The 18,671-nt window shown below is 39.8% G+C and overlaps 2 protein-coding genes and 1 long non-coding RNA gene across 3 annotated transcripts; 2 read left to right on the top strand and 1 right to left on the bottom strand.

The window, feature by feature from the left end:
• The first annotated feature begins 1,206 nt into the window (after positions 1-1,206).
• LOC307122916 lies at positions 1,207-3,626 on the top strand. The gene is made up of 3 exons (XR_013816109.1): positions 1,207-1,363; positions 2,031-2,142; positions 2,338-3,626. It is a non-coding gene; the product is annotated as an uncharacterized lncRNA (long non-coding RNA).
• A 7,763-nt stretch (positions 3,627-11,389) lies between these two features.
• cfap184 (cilia and flagella associated protein 184) lies at positions 11,390-13,598 on the bottom strand. Its single transcript, XM_079810472.1, has 2 exons — positions 12,208-13,598; positions 11,390-11,876 (listed from the first exon to the last, which is right to left on the bottom strand). Exons 1-2 carry the CDS (start codon positions 13,372-13,374, stop codon positions 11,535-11,537), a joined length of 1,509 nt encoding a protein of 502 aa, XP_079666598.1. The 5' UTR covers positions 13,375-13,598; the 3' UTR covers positions 11,390-11,534.
• An 8-nt stretch (positions 13,599-13,606) lies between these two features.
• tada2b (transcriptional adaptor 2B) lies at positions 13,607-17,995 on the top strand. The gene is made up of 2 exons (XM_079810473.1): positions 13,607-13,963; positions 14,636-17,995. Exons 1-2 carry the CDS (start codon positions 13,694-13,696, stop codon positions 15,821-15,823), a joined length of 1,458 nt encoding a protein of 485 aa, XP_079666599.1. The 5' UTR covers positions 13,607-13,693; the 3' UTR covers positions 15,824-17,995.
• The last annotated feature ends 676 nt before the right edge of the window (positions 17,996-18,671 follow it).

Raw genomic sequence — 18,671 nt, 5'->3', positions numbered from 1 at the left:
AATATTGAAAGGCTTGTGTCATCTTGCACACTCTGTAGTACATTTATGTTTAGATGATATCTAGAAAATGTGGTGAGATTTTGCTGCTTTTGGATCACTGTGATCGAAGGAAAACCTCCCACCTTTTTTGTGGTTTAAACCACACTACTGCAATAAGCTGCTTTGCACATTTTCTTTTTCATAGATTTTCACTATTTCATGTTCGGTTTCTTGTTCATTAACATATAAGAACCCCAGGAATTCCTATTATGTTATTGTTGGCTGTTTGCATGACCATAATCTGATTATCCGTTGCCCTCAATTTATGTATAACAATTAAAAAAATATATATATATTTATAACAGCTTGTATATCTGGGATCAAGCTCCAGGAGTTGATGTCTTTGTTAGTGGCTTTTTTTTTTCTCGAGTCAGTAACTTATGAAAATATACATAACAAATTACAAAAGTGTCCGGTTGTGCAATCAGCAGCTTATGACTTAATTTACAATAAAAAAAAGAGTCCCTACAATCTTAATTGTAATGACGGAGCTGACTTGTGTGTATAAACAGTGTCATGTTATGCTGAGTACTTGAGTGCGCACATCAACATGAACAATTAATGCTGTTCAGAAGGGCATAGGGCAACCAGGAACATGTTGATAATGAAGTGCAATAATGTATTGTGCATTGTATTTGTTATGTTAGTGTTTTGTTTATGTGGGAATTAACCAAATCGGGTTGATAAGATGAAGGCAGTAGAATGTTCAGTGTGTCCATGCCTATGTATGAACAACTGGCCAGTCAGCACTGTATGAGCATTCAAATGCAGACTGTGTGCATGCAACCCTACACTTGAAGCTTTCAGACGTTATTTGAGCATGCATTGATGCAGCTCACACAACACGCTTTGACCGTGTCCTTGTTCTTATGTTTGTCTTTTTGTTATATAATGCTGCCTCTGCTTTTGTTGTGTCAATATAGAAATAAATAAACTTGAATATATTCATGGTCCATTGTCTCATCACCTCATTAATGTTCACATTGAGAATAATGGTACTATATAGACCAAGATTAAAATGGTGAGTCATATGAGGTGCAGTTTTGCTACATGGAATAACCGCATAAGTGTTTCCTGTAAGACTTTTTCAGTTATGATTCGCAATGGAACATTTTCTCACCTATAACCTACCCCTTTACCAAAACCACACTCGCCCCCTCCCCTTCTACCTTTAAAGTCTACGGTAAAGTCTGTAGGGCATTATCCTGTTGTTATCAGTATTATCTCAAGAAGCAAAAATCTGCAGCCATGCGTCATTATTGTCTTTGTCTTTTTATTGGACTTCTGGCGGTTGCATTCCTCCAGTCTGGTGTACTGGCCAACAGTAAGTCAAACTAAACCTTCATTATTTATTTGTTCAATTGATTCAGTCAAACCAAAATTTATTCAGACACCTTCAACATTTTCTCACATTATCACAGGTTATTTGCTATAGTTTGGAAAATGGTAATAAAATATGACAAGAACTCAGAGTAAAACTGTGTCAGAACAAATTCATCTTGATAACGTCAAGATAACTTTGCTCAACCAATCGGCTGTCGGCTGTTAAATTTAAGTACGCAATCAGATAATGCCCATTTAGGTCAACCAATACCAAGCAATGCTTCATTTTGTTCAGTCTGTGGTGTAAAAGGTCGCATTAGCAATTAAAGAAAAAAGACTTAAGCGAAACGTGGTCAGGTCAAAGTGTCCCAAATTTTTACTGGTAGAATTTTAGGGTATAATATGTCACAGTTTACTTTATTTTGCTATTCTCACTTACATTAATGAACTACAGTGTCCTGCACCCACTAGTAAAAAATTATCTGGTGTCTGAATCATTTTTGGTTTGACTAAGTATCAACAAACGTTTATTTATTTTTTGGTGTTGTGAAACTAATTTCGAAAAGTCAATTAGTGATATAACGATTTGTTTACCATGTTTATGTTCACTTTTAGATGTTTCATGTTACAATGGTTATTGCATAAATAAATGAAATTTTTCAACACAGATGCCAATATGCCAACCGAATGCTGTTTCACCTATTATGCGAGAAAAATCCCCATAAGTAAAATTACTTCCTACATAGAGACGAGAGTGGATTGCACTAAACGTGGAGTCATGTAAGTTTTGCCATTGCCTGTTTTAATTTCCATTCCTCTTTCTGTACACAATAGATGCAAATAATTGTATTAAAGGTTCATAATGTGTAATTTGTCATCAAAAATGATTTCTGAATGGAAATTCTTTGGATTGCGTATAGCCTGTAAGATTTCTGTGTTGAGTAGTTGGTAACTGTGATCTTTTCCTTCTAACAGCCTTATCACACTGAAGGGTCTTCGTATCTGTGTGAACCCTGAGATGAGCTGGGTGAAGAGTGCCATTAAAATAATTGATGATCGTGAATTTTAGTGATGCAGCTGTGGCGATGATGTGCATACTCAAAGGAGTGATGTAACTTTTTTTTAACTGAAGAATTAGCTTCGTAACCTTCTTCCTATATGATGTCTTTTTTTATATTTCATTATTATGTGTACAGCATCAGGACAAGTAACTGCATGATGTTTTCTGCTTGAGTTTAGCATTTCTTTAACATTGCGTTTAAATATTGAAAAAAATGTTCTACCTTGCTACTGTAATGTTACTTTTACTGGAAAGCAATACATGTAAAAAGACAACATGATTTAGGATTGTTCAATTTTTTAACATGTAGGCTGAAGAAAGAAATTTGCATTAAAAAAAAGTTGTCTTATATGATGCTCTTAATTCTAATAAAGTATAACATAGACTTAAAGTGTGTTGTTGGAAAAAGGGAAAAAGGCAATAAAAGGCAATAAAATGGTGATATTTTTATATAGGTCTATACATTACTGTTTTGTATAGGCCTACTCAAGAACAATTTATTCAACAAGATCCTTTAAAGTAGAGAGGACAGCATTCATTACAGCAGACACAATACCACACATCACAGACAGCAAACACAATAAGTGTAGTGTGACTAAAGTGGATAAAAAATACTGTAGTTTAGATGAGCAAGGAGAAAAGCTTTGGGCTGCATGGAGTCCCAGTATTTAGTATTGCAAAATGAATATATTGTTGCTCATTTTGCTTGTCAAAATACTTAAACACAGACTTCTAAACCAACTTGATCTTAATACTTGTAAAGAGGTGTAAGTTAAAGACAGAACTAAAATATCCCAGCCAACATGTCCACGTGGGCTTTATTTGGGCTATATGGGCGTCATCTGGGCATGGGTTCAGAGTATAGGCACTTTAATGGACTGAATGTAGGCTCCAGCTTGGTTAAAATTGTGAGCCCCAGTTAGGTTGCCCATTATTGTTTATTTGAGGGTCCCATATGGGCCATATTTGATATATATATATCAGTCAATATTTATAATTGGGTCAATGACATAAAAGGATTTTCAATGGCCAATTTTAAAATACAAAAATTAAATTATTTCTGTTAACTTGACAACGGAGACGATGAAAAAATAATAATTTTGATTTAATTTTGATCAGAACCATGTATAATCATGTAATAATGCCTTGTCATGAACAGTTTTAAGTAAATGCACTTTTGTGACCCTGCAGCACAAAACCAGTCATAAGTCTCATGGGTATATATATTTGTTGCAATAGCCAACAATGGGTCAAAATTATCGATTTTTCTTTTATGCCAAAAATCATTAGGATATTAAGTAAAGATCAAGTTCCATGAAGATATTTTGTAAATTTCCTACCGTAAGTATATAAAAAAAATGTATTATTAGTAGTAATATGCATTGCTAAGGACTTAATTTGGACAACTTTAAAGGCAGGGGTCCAGGGTCACACTTGTGGCCTTCTTGTGAACAAACATTTAATTAAACTTGACAATTATAATGCTGCTGATTTTTTTTTAACACACCTTCCTATTCTCCTGGCAAGATACTCTGCTCTTGCTGCAGGGTCAGAGTTAACAGGCTGCCTATGGCAAGCGTTTTTTTCTTTGCTTGGCAGTGGCATCTGTTAAAATAGACGCAAATAGTTATAAATAAATAAATATTAAATTACTAATAAATGCATAATTACTAAAATGAAATGAATGCTCTAAATTATTTTATTTATTTTTCTCATAGTGTACAAAGATTAAAAATAAACCGTCTGAAATGTTTGTAAATTACCCAAATTTGATTAAAAATCTATTCCAAATTATAATAAAATAAAGTACTTTATGTATATAAACCATCAATTGAATATAAAAGCACAAACTGCCAATCTGGGACATACAGGTGCTGGTCATATAATTAGAATATCATCAAAAAGTTTATTTATTTCACTAATTCCATTCAAAAAGTGAAACTTGTATATTATATTCATTTATTACACACAGACTGATATATTTCAAATGTTTATTTCTTTTAATTTTGATGATTATAACTGACAACTAAGGAAAATCCCACATTCAGTATCTCAGAAAATTAGAATACTACTTAAGACCAATACAAAGAAAGGATTTTTAGAAATCTTGGCCAACTGAAAAGTATAAACATGAAAAGTATGAGCATGTACAGCACTCAATACTAGTTGGGGCTCCTTTTGCCTGAATTACTGCAGCAATGCGGCGTGGCATGGAGTCGATCAGTCTGTGGCACTGCTCAGGTGATATGAGAGCCCAGGTTGCTCTGATAGTGGCCTTCAGCTCTTCTGCATTGTTGGGTCTGGTATATCGCATCTTCCTCTTCACAATACCCCATAGATTTTCTACAGGGTTACGGTCAGGCGAGTTTGCTGGCCAATTAAGAACAGGGATGCCATGGTCCTTCAACCAGGTACTTGTTGCGTTGGCACTGTGTGCAGGTGCCAAGTCCTGTTGGAAAATGAAATCTGCATCTCCATAAAGTTGGTCAGCAGCAGGAAGCATGAAGTGCTCTAAAACTTCCTGGTATACGGCTGTGTTGACCTTGGACCTCAGAAAACACAGTGGACCAACACCAGCAGATGACATGGCACCCCAAACCATCACTGACTGTGGAAACTTTACACTGGACCTCAAGCAACATGGATTGTGTGCCTCCTTTCTTCCTCCAGACTCTGGGACCCTGATTTCCAAAGGAAATGCAAAATCTACTTTCATCAGAGAACATAACTTTGGACCACTCAGTAGCAGTCCAGTCCTTTTTGTCTTTAGCCCAGGCGAGACGCTTCTGACGCTGTCTGTTGTTCAAGAGTGGCTTGACACAAGGAATGTGACAGCTGAAACCCATGTCTTGCATACGTCTGTGCGTAGTGGTTCTTGAAGCACTGACTCCAGCTGCAGTCCACTCTGTGAATCTCCCCCACATTTTTGAATGGGTTTTGTTTCACAATCCTCTCCAGGGTGCGGTTATCCCTATTGCTTATAAACTTTTTTCTACCACATCTTTTCCTTCCCTTCGTCTCTCTATTAATGTGCTTGGACACAGAGCTCTGTGAACAGCCAACCTCTTTTGCAATGACCTTTTGTGTCTTGCCCTCCTTGTGCAAGGTGTCAATGGTCGTCTTTTGGACAACTGTCAAGTCAGCAGTCTTCCCCATGATTGTGTAGCCTACAGAACTAGACTGAGAGACCATTTGAAGGCCTTTGCAGGTGTTTTGAGTTAATCAGCTGATTAGAGTGTGGCACCAGGTGTCTTCAATATTTAACCTTTTCACAATATTCTAATTTTCTGAGATACTGAATTTGGGATTGTCATTAGTTGTCAGTTATAATCATCAAAATTAAAAGAAATAAACATTTGAAATATATCAGTGTGTAATGAATGAATATAATATACAAGTTTCACTTTTTGAATGGAATTAGTGAAATAAATCAACTTTTTGATGATATTCTAATTATATGACCAGCACCTGTATAACTATGATGGAAAACACAAACATCAAAAACCCACATGCCCACATGGAAATGTTGGGTGGGGTGTTCCTTCCAAATGCAACCATTAGCATGGGTCTCTTATAGGTTTCTTAGAGTTAGTAGACCTTAAATTTCTCCCTATATATAACATACACTTACCTAAAGGATTATTAGGAACACCATACTAATACTGTGTTTGACCCCCTTTCGCCTTCAGAACTGCCTTAATTCTACGTGGCATTGATTCAACAAGGTGCTGAAAGCATTCTTTAGAAATGTTGGCCCATATTGATAGGATAGCATCTTGCAGTTGATGGAGATTTGTGGGATGCACATCCAGGGCATGAAGCTCCCGTTCCACCACATCCCAAAGATGCTCTATTGGGTTGAGATCTGGTGACTGTGGGGGCCATTTTAGTACAGTGAACTCATTATCATGTTCAAGAAACCAATATGAAATGATTCAAGCTTTGTGACATGGTGCATTATCCTGCTGGAAGTAAACATCAGAGGATGGGTACATGGTGGTTATAAAGGGATGGACATGGTCAGAAACAATGCTCAGGTAGGCCGTGGCATTTAAATGATGCCCAATTGGCACTAAGGGGCCTAAAATGTGCCAAGAAAACATCCCCCACACCATTACACCACCACCAGCCTGCACAGTGGTAACAAGGCATGATGGATCCATGTTCTCATTCTGTTTACGCCAAATTCTGACTTTACCATCTGAAAGTCTAAACAGAAATCGAGACTCATCAGACCAGGCAACATTTTTCCAGTCTTCAACTGTCCAATTTTGGTGAGCTTGTGCAAATTGTAGCCTCTTTTTTCTATTTGTAGTGGAGATGAGTGGTACCCGGTGGGGTCTTCTGCTGTTGTAGCCCATCCGCCTCAAGGTTGTGCGTGTTGTGGCTTCACAAATGCTTTGCTGCATACCTCGGTTGTAACGAGTGGTTATTTCAGTCAAAGTTGCTCTTCTATCAGCTTGAATCAGTCGGCCCATTGTCCTCTGACTTCTAGCATCAACAAGGCATTTTCGACCACAGGACTGCCGCATAATGGATGTTTTACCCTTTCACACCATTCTTTGTAAACCCTAGAAATGGTTGTGCATGAAAATCCCAGTAACTGAGCAGATTGTGAAATACTCAGACCGGCCCGTCTGGCACCAACAACCATGCCACGCTCAAAATTGCTTAAATCACCTTTCTTTCCCATTCTGACATTCAGTTTGGAGTTCAGGAGATTGTCTTGACCAGGACCACACCCCTAAAAGCATTGAAGCAACTGCCATGTGATTGGTTGATTAGATAATTGCATTAATGAGAAATTGAACAAGTGTTCCTAATAATCCTTTAGGTGAGTGTATATATATATATGAAGTCACTATGACTATGTCACTTTTTCACATACATTATTAATAAATGACTTCAAAAAGCAGGATCATTCAAAATAATAATAATGATATCCATGCTATTACAGTAAGAGAACATTCAGTCAATGTGAATTCCAAAGTGAAAATCATATAGAGTGATTTCAGGGTGAATGGGACACTTTTTGCCATTGAGATGACTTGGAAAAAGTGTCCCAATCGCCCTGAATTCACCCCATGATTATTACAGCATGAAAGAGCCTCAAACAAGACAGACTAATCAAAACAAACACTGAAAGGGTGACCTGGACACAAGCCTGTTTCTCTATGAACATGAGCATGCTTAACTTCATTTTGAACATTGAAATTATTAAAAGGACAGCACAGTATTGCATAACATTCTCTTATGCAAAATGTGTTGGGCGAGTTGTCTTATAATAGTACTAGTTTCTCACCTACAAGCAAAGTGTCACTAGATGATAACACCTCAGAGTTGTCAGCGGAACACTAGAATTTGTGGTTGGAGGCTTATAGCCATGACCCCTACCACCTTCAACTGCATTTCCTGTCGGAGGTTGCACACAGAAAAAAGACTGTGTAAAAAAAAAAAAAAAGCCTTCACCTAAAATGTTACATGAAAACCCCTTTCTTCAGTAATGGAATCAGTCAGTAGTTGAGTCTTGTAAAAATTCTTTAAATGTTCCAGCATGAACTTCCAGCAACAAGCAACAGCAGGGAAAATACAGCTGAAGCATGTTTCCCTCTGACACTGCAAAAGTCATGTGCTTAAACCAAAACATTCTTTGTTTGCTGATCAATGACCTCTATAAAAACTTGCTTGGTTCAAATAGACTCACAATGCCACCAGAGGGAAATCGGAGTGAAACTCCACACTGTCAAATTCCATCCCATCTTACTCACTGGGATGGCCACGGGTGCCTGCTCTCGCATATGGTCAGACATGACGAAAGTCTCAAGCTCTTGGACGAGTAGGGCTGCAGCATGTGGCTCCAGGCCGACGTTCTTCATCTGTGTCTGGTCCTTGTTGTGCGCTTGCTATGGCTCTTGACTCGTGTTGGGCTCTGGCTCAGGTTCTGGGTCTGTGGTGGGCTGTGGCTCGGTGACCGTGACCGTGACCTTGATGGGTGGGGTAAGAGGCTGTCTGAGGTCGGGGTCTGTGGCAATCATTGGCTCTGGTGGGCAGTGTCTCTGAGATGAAGACTGACAGCACCAGTAGGACTGGAGATGGCTGGGGAGCCTGCGACTGAGGGTCTTCATCCATGTTGCCTACTGTGAGGGAGGAGCCACAGTACATGTTCTACATATCGTTCCAGGGGACATGTGGTAGTTCCGGCTGGTAGCTGTTTGAAGAGATCATCCAACCCACTCCAAAGATCGCTCTTCAGAGTGTAGTCGCTCCAGAACACCAGTTGGGACAGCTCGAGGAACTCCTCATGGTCTTCTAGAAGGTGACTATCTTGTGAGTGGTATGGTCTGGTCTTCTGTCAGGGAACACTAAGAGATAGAAATAAGGTTAAACTCAAACATGGTATTTATTGACAGTGATGAATTTAACAGCAAGCAGGTGAGTTATGGAACAGTCAGAATAATGATGAGCAAATGAATATGAACTTAGTTTCTTTACCAGGGTGATGGCAGAGCAATGATGTCTGGAGCGGGAGTGCAGAGAGAGCATGCACCTCTTCGCAAGAGTATGGTGGGTAGACAGGTACGTTGTTGGAGAATCATTAGGAGATTGCTGGAGTATCACGGGTAAGTAGTCTGTTGTCCATAGTTGAGACCAGACAAAGAGTAACTGTTGAAGATGGGCAGATGGAGAGCATATTTGACATTACCCAACCCCCCCACCCCTCCATCCCTCCATGTCCAGCTCCTGATGTCCACAAAAACTGTAATGGTCCTTGACGAAGTAGTTTGGAGTAGTTCTTGAAGGCCCAGGAGGAAGGGATTGAGGCAGTGAACAGTGAGTGAGAACAGTGAGTTGGTGAAGGCACAGAGCGAGCCAGACTAGAGACAGGACGAGGACCCACGGTGTAACCGAAGGAGGGCGGAACCGGGATTGAGTCAGAGTTCTGACTGATAGAGGTGGAGCCGTGGGAGGTGGAGACCTAGGCAAAACCAAGGAGATGAAGAGCCAGGGCAACACCTCTGGTCTGGAGAGCCAAGGCAGAGCTGATGACCCGTGGGACTGAGACGGAGACAGGGACTTGGAAGACTGCAGTGGAGCCGCAAGGGATAGAGGGTTGGGGCGTAGCTGGAGGCCTGGAATCCTGTGGCAAAACTAGAGCGACATCTGACAAAGGATGAGCTGGAGGGACAAGGGAGGTTGGCGCAGCCAGTGGGCTGACGGTCCACAGTGGACACGAGGGAGCATTGAGCCAAGGTGGAGTTCGGGTTTCTGAGGCCAGAGGTAGAGTTAGGGGATTGTCATGCCAATCTGGCTGGCTTTGTTAGAGGAGGCGGGAGAGAGAGGCAGGGTGGGACCATCGGAGATGCAGGAGACCTGGTGCTGGGCGTAAACAGCAGTGATTAAGGAGACTTGGCTTGGGTCTGAGAGAACCAGGGCGTCCATTATATTCATTGTGCATCGTAGGTAGCCAATAATGAATATTGCATTATGTTTGTTAGTTTTGCCTATGTGGGAATTTAATGAATTTAAGGCAGCAGGATGTTTAAAGGCACACTATGTAGATTTTCACCATAGCCTATTCAAAACAAAGGCGTAGCTTTTGAGTGCAGAATCTTGGGAGTTGTAGTCTTCACCTCACAGCTGGTGGAAAATAATCTGGACAGACGTGGAAGCAGGGAAGAGTGCTGTGGATGCTGAATGAGGCCACTGGAGCGATTGCTAATGAGAGACAAGTGCAACACACAGCTCGACACCAGCGGAACTTTTATGCCACAGTCGCTTCCGCTTCTTCCAGTCAAGCGTATGTGGGGTAACACAGCGCTGTTTTATCATATTAGATACATTTGAGTGTGTTGAATATGATGTTATAATGTTAAAACAGTCAAAATGCTGCACTTTTATAACTTGCGTGACGACGACACAGGGTTTATTAATATGGTCCAAATAACAAGCCAAAATGCGAAACAGTGTGCACAGGACACAAACATCACTGGGCACTGAACTGAGGAACAGCAGGAACTAAATACACAGACAATTAACACAAATGAAGAACAGCTGAGATGATTAGTTAGTGTCCATGGTGATTGATGAGTGGCGGCAAATAAACAAAGACATGTGACAAATGAAAACAAACTGAACTTAATGGTGACAATGACAAAATGCTACAATAATTCGTTTTCTGTCTATAAATGTCTCCAAACAGGTGTTCCCTTGTCTAATAAAGCATAGAATATATTAAAGCGTATTTTGGTGTTTGGGGTATGATGTCATTGATAGGTGACACATGGACACGGTCTGTGTCCTGGTTAAAATTGCTTATTTCTCTGGAAATTAAAACATACTTGTAAACATTTGGGATAATGTAAATACACAAGTCAACAAAATATATGTTTATATTTGGATATTTTAATCCCAAAATCTTACATATTGTGCCTTTTATATATCTGTGCCAAAGTATGAATAATTGGCCATGGCCAATCAGACTACATGTTACCTTTACATTTTTTTGATTAATCTATATCAGCTGTATATGAGCATTTAAATACAGACATGCAATCTCTAAATTGATGCTTTCAGAGTTATTAGAGCATGCCCTGGTGCAGGTTTCTCAGCAAGTGATGTACATTTAAGTAAAATCTTCTCTGACCATGTCCATGTCTTTACTATATGTATTTGTTCTTTTGTCACCTAATGCTGCTTTTGTCAATTTGATACAGTAAGTTCAAATAGAAAGGTCATTTAAATTAGTTCTGCTTTGCTCCAAAGAATAAAGAATTCAACAGCATCCTTTAAAGTAGTTAGTTTATCAACAGATGCCAAAATATCAGATTTCTTAGAGAGAAAAAAACCCCAAAAATTAGCTTCCAAGGCAAGATATAAGAAATATCGCCACCTGCTGGCACTGAGTTGTAACAATCACAATAAGAAAACAAATAAGATATAAAATTTGAATGCTAAGAAGACAAATTTGATTGATGAAGTTTTATTTGACGATAGGTATTATTTCCCAGAATTTCTCACCAGATATTTTCACTTTTGTATAAACTTTAATGCTTTGTCAAGTTACACACCTTACATTTGACAGAAACAAGGGGATGCAAGAGCACGTGTGAGGTCACTGGTACTCTGGTTTGCTTTGCTCAATCTTCTGCTTCACTCCGGCACACTTCAGTGTGAGCTCAGCATGACGTCTCTTTAACATCTCCAGTCTCTGCTGCAGGCCTTCAGAGGTGTCTACCTTCTCCTCAAAGTCCCGCAGCAGGGTGGTGTTTCCCAGCAGGCCACAGCGCTGCTGCAGTTTAAGATTGTCTGCGCGGAGGCCGTCACGAACCTGACGGGTACGTGTCAGCACTTCACGTTTCAGAGCCACCAATGTGTCTGTCTTCGCAAGTTGAGTGTGTTTGGCCTTATTCTCTATCTGCAAGAAATGCTGCTTCTCTTTCACATGAGAAATGCCCTGAGGTTGATGGACAAAAAAATGTGTAACAATTAAATCAATCATTTCTAAAACAATATAGTTTGCTAAAAATGAATACTATGAATAGCTTTCTGTGCACATTTCAAAAGACATCTCACGTGTACAGTTGTGCATTCAGCTGCTTGTATATTTTAAATGACATTATTATTATAATTAATTATTAATATATTAATAAATACATTTTTGACATTTAGTGACAGCAAAAACGAATTTCACTCCTCAATATGAGATGACAAAGAAAGAAAGAAAGTTAATAAAGTTAATTTCTGAGATTTTTAGTTGATTTCAGGAATTAAACAAAGTGATTTACCTGCACAGAGCAGGCAAACTTCTCTTTTATATTACGTAGCTCCTTCTCCTGCTCATTTATCTTGTCATTACATATCTTGTTCTCTCCTTTGAGCTGCTCAAAGTCCATCAGCAGCCCCCGATTGGATCCAAGTGCCATCTCAAATTGAGCTATTTTGTTCTTGAGCTTGATGCTGTTGAGACGCACAGATGCCAGCTTGTCTTCCTGCTTCAGTCCGTCTGCCTGCAGCTGCTCCACCTTTGCCAGTGCTGCCTGTTTGCCCACCTTACCAGTCAGTGCTGTCAAGGCAGTCTCATATTTCAGTGCGGCAAATGATCTCAACTCCTGCTCCACCTGGGTCAGTTTCTCTAAGCTCTGCTGGCGGAGCTCCTTTGTCCACTGTTGGTGGCGCTCTGAGCAACGGTGGTGCTGCATTTTCAGGTCCTCCATGAGCTCCATGTACTTTTGGTACTGCTCCTGTCCTGAGATATCTCCTTCCAGTTTGGCAACTGTCTTCTTTCTGAGGTATTCCGCTATTTTGGTCTGCAGCTGACCATTTAGCTTGCTAAGCTTTTCATTCTCAGCCTGTAGTTCATGTAGCAGGTCCATATGTTCCTCATTGTTGATGCTTAGGCCAAACTCTTCCTCTTTTGCTGGAACCAATGATTCATTATGAGGGCTGGTCCTCTCACTTTCTGGGTCAGGAGTTGGAAGTCTATTGTCCTCCTTGTCTTCTTCTTCATCATCCTCAGTTTCCTCACGTGATAGAAGATCATCAATGAAATGTTCTATTTCAGGACCATCAATGTCCTCTGAGTTCTCATTTATAAGGAGCTCTATTCCATCCTCTTCTTCTGTTATCATGTGTTGCCTAGACTCGGTTTCTTCCCTCTGCGGTCCACTTGTCTCAGCAATGGACATTTCTTCTGTGAGGACGCCCAAAGAGAGCTGTGAACCCTGCTTGACCACATCATTCTCATCAGCTTCTGAGATATTAGGAGGTTGAGTTTCTTCAGGTTCTTTCTCATCAGCTTCTGAGATATTAGGAGGTTGAGTTTCTTCGGGTTCTTTCTCCCCAACTTGTGCACTTGTTGCCTCTGTTAGATCCTCAAACGTTTCAGTGTTTTCCACCATTGTGTTATGTTCTAAAACAGGGCTTTCTTCATGATCTAATGGCCCCTCTTCCATTTTATATGGTTGAATTTTCACAAGATTCCTTGAAAAGGTTTTTTTTTTTTTTTTTAGTATTAACCTAATAAATAATTACATGTAATGAATCTAAAATAACCAACGTTTAGCTCATGAAACAGCGCTTGCACGAACTATTTTGTGTCTGTATGGGAGTGCGTGTGTGTTGCCATAGACACCCAGAGCGAGAGCCAATCACAAGCATTTGCTGTGCTACTATTAATATTAATGAGACGCAGCGGCGTGAGCAGTGATACTCCACTGCGCATGCCCTGCCCCGCGCCACTGCTGCTTCCAACAACAAGCGGTAGTAAGCAATATGGCCGACCTAGGGAAGAAGTACTGTGTGAACTGCCTGGCAGATGTTACGAATTTGCGGATTCGCTGTGCCGAATGTAAAGATATTGAACTTTGTCCGGAGTGCTTCTCCGCGGGTGCCGAAATCGGCAACCATAGACGATGGCATGGCTATCAGCAAGTTGACGGCGGGCGGTTTTCGCTGTGGGGTCCCGAAGCAGAGGGAGGATGGACTAGCAGGGAAGAACAGTCGCTGCTCGATGCCATCGAGCAATATGGATTTGGTAACTGGGTACGATTCTCAATTGAGTCCATATTGATGCGGCTTTAATAAACTTCCTTTGCATTGCCAAACGTGCACCTCAACACAAACTAGTCATGTTTAGTCTGCAACAAATTATGCATGGCTTAATGAAGAAACTTAGAGAAAGTAGTTTTTTTTAAGAACCAAGCAGATTTTCTAGGACTGTGGTCCTAGTTTTCACAGTTTTGGTCATTCATAAGAACACAATATAGGCTATAGGTTCCATAGAGAGAACAAACTGCACTGTGCACTTGTACTAAAAGCAGGAGCTGGATAGTTCTCCCAACATTAAAAACAAAAAATGTACTCACTTATTTACTCATGTTATTCCAAATCCATAAAACTTTTGTTCATCTTCAAAGCACAAATGAAGATATTTTTAATGAAACCTGAGATATATTTTTTGTTCCGCCATTGAAAGTAATTTGAATGGACATCATCGAAATATTTATTAAAAATGCTGTAACCGCATTTCACATGATTCACGCTGTTTAATCCAAGTCTTCTGGAGAGACACCGTCACCTCATCTTCATTTATGTTTTCAAAATAAATATTTAAAGTCTTATGGATTTGAAACAATATGAGGGTGTGTAAATGATTATAGAATTTTCATTTTTAGATGAACTAACCCTTTAACTTTGATTATTTCTCTGCGTTAGGAGGATATGGCTGCCCATGTTGGTGCATCACGCACCCCTCAGGAGGTCATGGACCATTATGTGAGCATGTATATCCATGGGAATTTGGGGAAAGCCTGCATTCCTGACAGCATCCCCAACCGCGTAACAGACCACACTTGCCCGAGTGGAGGTCCGCTGTCTCCTAGTTTGACCACCCCTTTGCCCCCATTAGACATAACCGTGCCGGAGCAGCAGCAACTTGGATACATGCCGCTTCGGGATGACTACGAGATCGAATATGACCAGGAGGCAGAGAAACTCATCAGTGGCCTGTCTGTAAACTACGACGATGAAGATATTGAGATTGAGATGAAGCGAGCGCACGTGGACATGTACGTGCGGAAGCTGCGTGAGCGCCAGCGCCGCAAAAACATCGCTCGTGACTACAATTTGGTGCCAGCCTTTCTGGGACGGGACAAAAAAGATAAAGAGCGAGAACGACCAGGTGGTACAGGAGGGGTTGCGGGCACAGGTGGAGCTCTTGGATTGGGGGGTGTTACCACCATCATTCCGACAGGGCCGCTGGGCTCTTCTGCAGCAGCAACCCCGAAACGCAAAATTACCAAGGAGGAGAAGGAGCAACGGACAAAACTACGTGCTCTTTGCCAGTTCATGCCACAACGTGAGTTTGAAGAATTCTTTGATAACATGCACAAAGAGCGCATGCTACGGGCGAAGGTTCGGGAGCTTCAGCGGTATCGCCGAAATGGCATCACGAGACTCGACGAGTCGGCCGAGTATGAGGCGGCACGCCACAAACGGGAAAAACGGAAAGAGAACAAAAGTGTTGCTGGCTCAAAGAGAGGCAGCAGTGGTGGAGGAGGAGCGGCAGGGCTTGGAGGAGGGGTTGGAGCAGGAGGTGGGCTTGGCAGCGGTGGAGGAGTCAGTGCCATTAAAGAGGAGGGGAAGGACAGCGAGTTCTCAGCTATCGAGAACCTGTCTGGCTTTGAGCTGCTGTCGGATCGGGAGAAGGTACTGTGCAACTCTATGAACCTTAGCCCTACGCGCTATCTGACTGTCAAGACTATCATCATCAAAGATCACTTACAGAAACGGCAGGGCATTCCCTCGAAAAGCCGCCTACCCAGCTACCTGGACAAGGTGCTGAAAAAACGGATTCTGAATTTTCTGTCGGAGAGCGGCTGGATATCCCGAGAAGCCTCTTAATGACACTGTCCAAAGATTTGGCTGTATGAATAATGACTGTAAATATATTTTTCTACTGTTTTATAATGGATCTCAGAAAAGCCTGTGAGAACAAAATGACTGCAGGTGCCACACTACTGGATGTGGACCTTCAGTCAGTCTAACATGTCTGTCTTTGCTCTCAGATCTCCTCATAGGATCATAAACATGGGGAAGTTCCTGTTAGAGAAGGTACATAATCAGTATCCATCATGGGGAACTTTCCAGTATGTTGTACTGTGTAATACATCAGAATATATTACCCAAAAACCCATTGTCCCTTGTTAAAATGCCTCCGTTTTGAATGTGATTTTGTGTGGCACTCGAATGTTCCCTGCCAGTAGAGTATCAACAGAATGCTTAATGTTGTACAAAGCAGATATTTGGTTCTGAGTATCTCGTTTTGTCATGAGAAGGAATAGGACGGATCATTGTTCTGCTTGCCAAAAGTCTCATGCTAACTTTAATTTGCCTGTTTCAGTTGGATATATTCTGTTGTGTCAATTGTGGGAGTGTGAGACACATGAAGCATGCTCGATACTATCTAAACATCCGATGTTCATGTTTGATTATGATTTTTTTTTTGACCTTTGTGAGGTTGTTACTATAGCTTTTTATTGAGCATGTTTCAAAAGCTCGAGTTAAATGGCACACAACCAGGTTATATAAAGTATTAGCTTGATGATTAAAGCATCGGGCTCTGAGTGAGAATATTTACCATAATGCTCCTGTTTCAAGAGGGTATTCTTATTTGTTAGATAATCTAATGGACAAAGTTAAATACAGCACCAAGGGTTCTCGTCTCTAAGTGTACAACAACATTTCTAAGCTGAGACTGTATGTTACAACTACATACTAAAGTTTTTTTCTTTCATTTTCAAACGCCTTGACAAAATCTACTTGCAATACCAAATCTTAGATTACAACTGAGACAAACATATTTTTCCATGATTTTTAATGTTATTATTGCCTGCTTGTGTCTACCCCAAAGCTGTAGAAAACTAAGAAAAGCACTGTTCACAGAGGCAAATGCAAAGGTTTAAATTTTTTTTACATAGTTTTGAAATGATTAATATATTAAGAGTCAGATAGAATAGACAGGCACAGTATAACTTTTAGCTATTGTTTTGTTTTATGTATACAATATTGGAAATAACTGTGTTTAGTGTATATCTGTTGTAAAGACCAAGGTGGTCATCCACATTTGTTTTTATACCCTGTCATTTTTGCCCCAGACATTGGCACATATAAAGTCATTCATGTTTGAGTATGCTCATGTTGTGTGCCTTGAAGCATATTTGCCCTGGTTGATGGTTTTTATTCCTTTCCCTTGAAATTGATATTATATTTGAATCTTAAATTTTACCACATCGAAATTGTACAAACGGTAGAGGTTTATTTTACTGTGTCTGTTTGATCTTTCTTTTTCTTCACATTTCTATGCTAGACATAACTGCCCCACACAGTATTTATGTATTTTATGACTAAAGCCATTAAAAGTAGATGTGCAGTTGTACTGAGAGAAACTCTCCCACGGCATATGTGAGATATGTAAATTGGCTGTCTTACCGTTTGGTAAATATAAATGATGAATGTAGGTATGAGAACACTGTGACTAGGAATAAGGACATTTTTTGGAAAATGTGGAGGGGTTCTTAACTTTTTTTCCCATGATGTTTTCTGTCATAGCCTATATGTTTGTATTGGGGTGCTTACATTTTACGAAGGGTTAGTTTTCAGGTTTTGCTTCATGGTTATAGGAAATAGGATTTTTGGCCATTCTTCAAGACTAGTAGTCACGCTCACCAACATTCAATTGTTGAGAAAAAAATTGACTGATTCATTTAAAGCTTAATATTTTCACTATAATATTCATTCATGCTATTTCAGAGAGTATAATTATTTTTCTAAAATGTGATACTGAAAATGACACCACAGAAAGACACTATCTTAAGTATGTTTTTGTAACTTTTTAAAAACAATGTGACATTTAAAAAATTGATATGAGGAGACTTTTTTCTGCTTGGTTGTGACATAAATGTTCTCTGGTAAAATAGTCAATTTTTGAAGGATCATATTTGTCAAAATATTGAGTATGTGTAAAGTATTTTATTGCATATGTCATGTTCTTTCCTACTTTGTATTAAAGTGTTGAAATATAACCCATTGTCTATTATTCACTGATGCAAACTCCTCACCTTTAGGTGAGAATTCACCTTTTTGAGATCAAGATAGGTCACCTACGAGATTTGCGTAGATCTAATGAGAGTGTTTTGGGGGAGGGGGTTCTGTTCAGGCTGATCTTTTTTCTCTCTCGTTTTGTGAAGTGTGACATTACAAGCCGGTAATAAAAAAAATGAAAATGTGTCAAAGAAAAACAGGCAAGGCTAAGACATGCAGCAAAACAAAGGAAGCGGGCCCTTGAAATTCTGGTGGCTAAACGTCAGAAGAAATAGGGTTTAACTTACGAGGTGGTGTAAAAAGTACCCCATATTGATGCATTTGTAACCAATGGGATCTTCAGTTTTGAGTGTTTCATTTTATCTGATTGTTGTCGTCTTGTTTTTGTTTTGTTTATGTATTCAGCTCCCACATCTATTGAATCCTTTTTTGTCTTTTATAAAAGGGTTTTTTCCCTACATAAAACACAAAAACTTTTTTACCTCTTACCTTTTAGAATTAGTTTTCAGGCAGATAAAGATACTTAATAGTGTCTAGAAATGAGCACAAAAAGTATATATATATATATATATATAAAAAGTGTCCTGACCTCAGAGAATGTTTTCTCTGTCGACGCAATGTTCTCACCTTTTTTACCCCTCACCTGTTT

The sequence above is a fragment of the Gobio gobio genome, assembly GCF_949357685.1.
Source record: "Gobio gobio genome assembly, chromosome: 2".
Classification (NCBI taxonomy): Eukaryota; Metazoa; Chordata; class Actinopteri; order Cypriniformes; family Gobionidae; genus Gobio; species Gobio gobio.
The sequence above is the reverse complement of the archived record's forward strand: the minus strand, read 5'-3'. Positions and strand labels throughout refer to the sequence as shown.

Coding starts and splice junctions, on each gene's coding strand:
- cfap184 (XM_079810472.1), bottom strand. CDS start 13,374: ATGGAAGAGGGGCCATTAGATCATGAAGAAAGCCCTGTTTTAGAACAT. Junction 11,877..12,207: donor AGTTTGCCTGCTCTGTGCAG/GTAAATCACTTT, acceptor CATCAACCTCAG/GGCATTTCTCATGTGAAAGA.
- tada2b (XM_079810473.1), top strand. CDS start 13,694: ATGGCCGACCTAGGGAAGAAGTACTGTGTGAACTGCCTGGCAGATGTT. Junction 13,964..14,635: donor AATATGGATTTGGTAACTGG/GTACGATTCTCA, acceptor TCTCTGCGTTAG/GAGGATATGGCTGCCCATGT.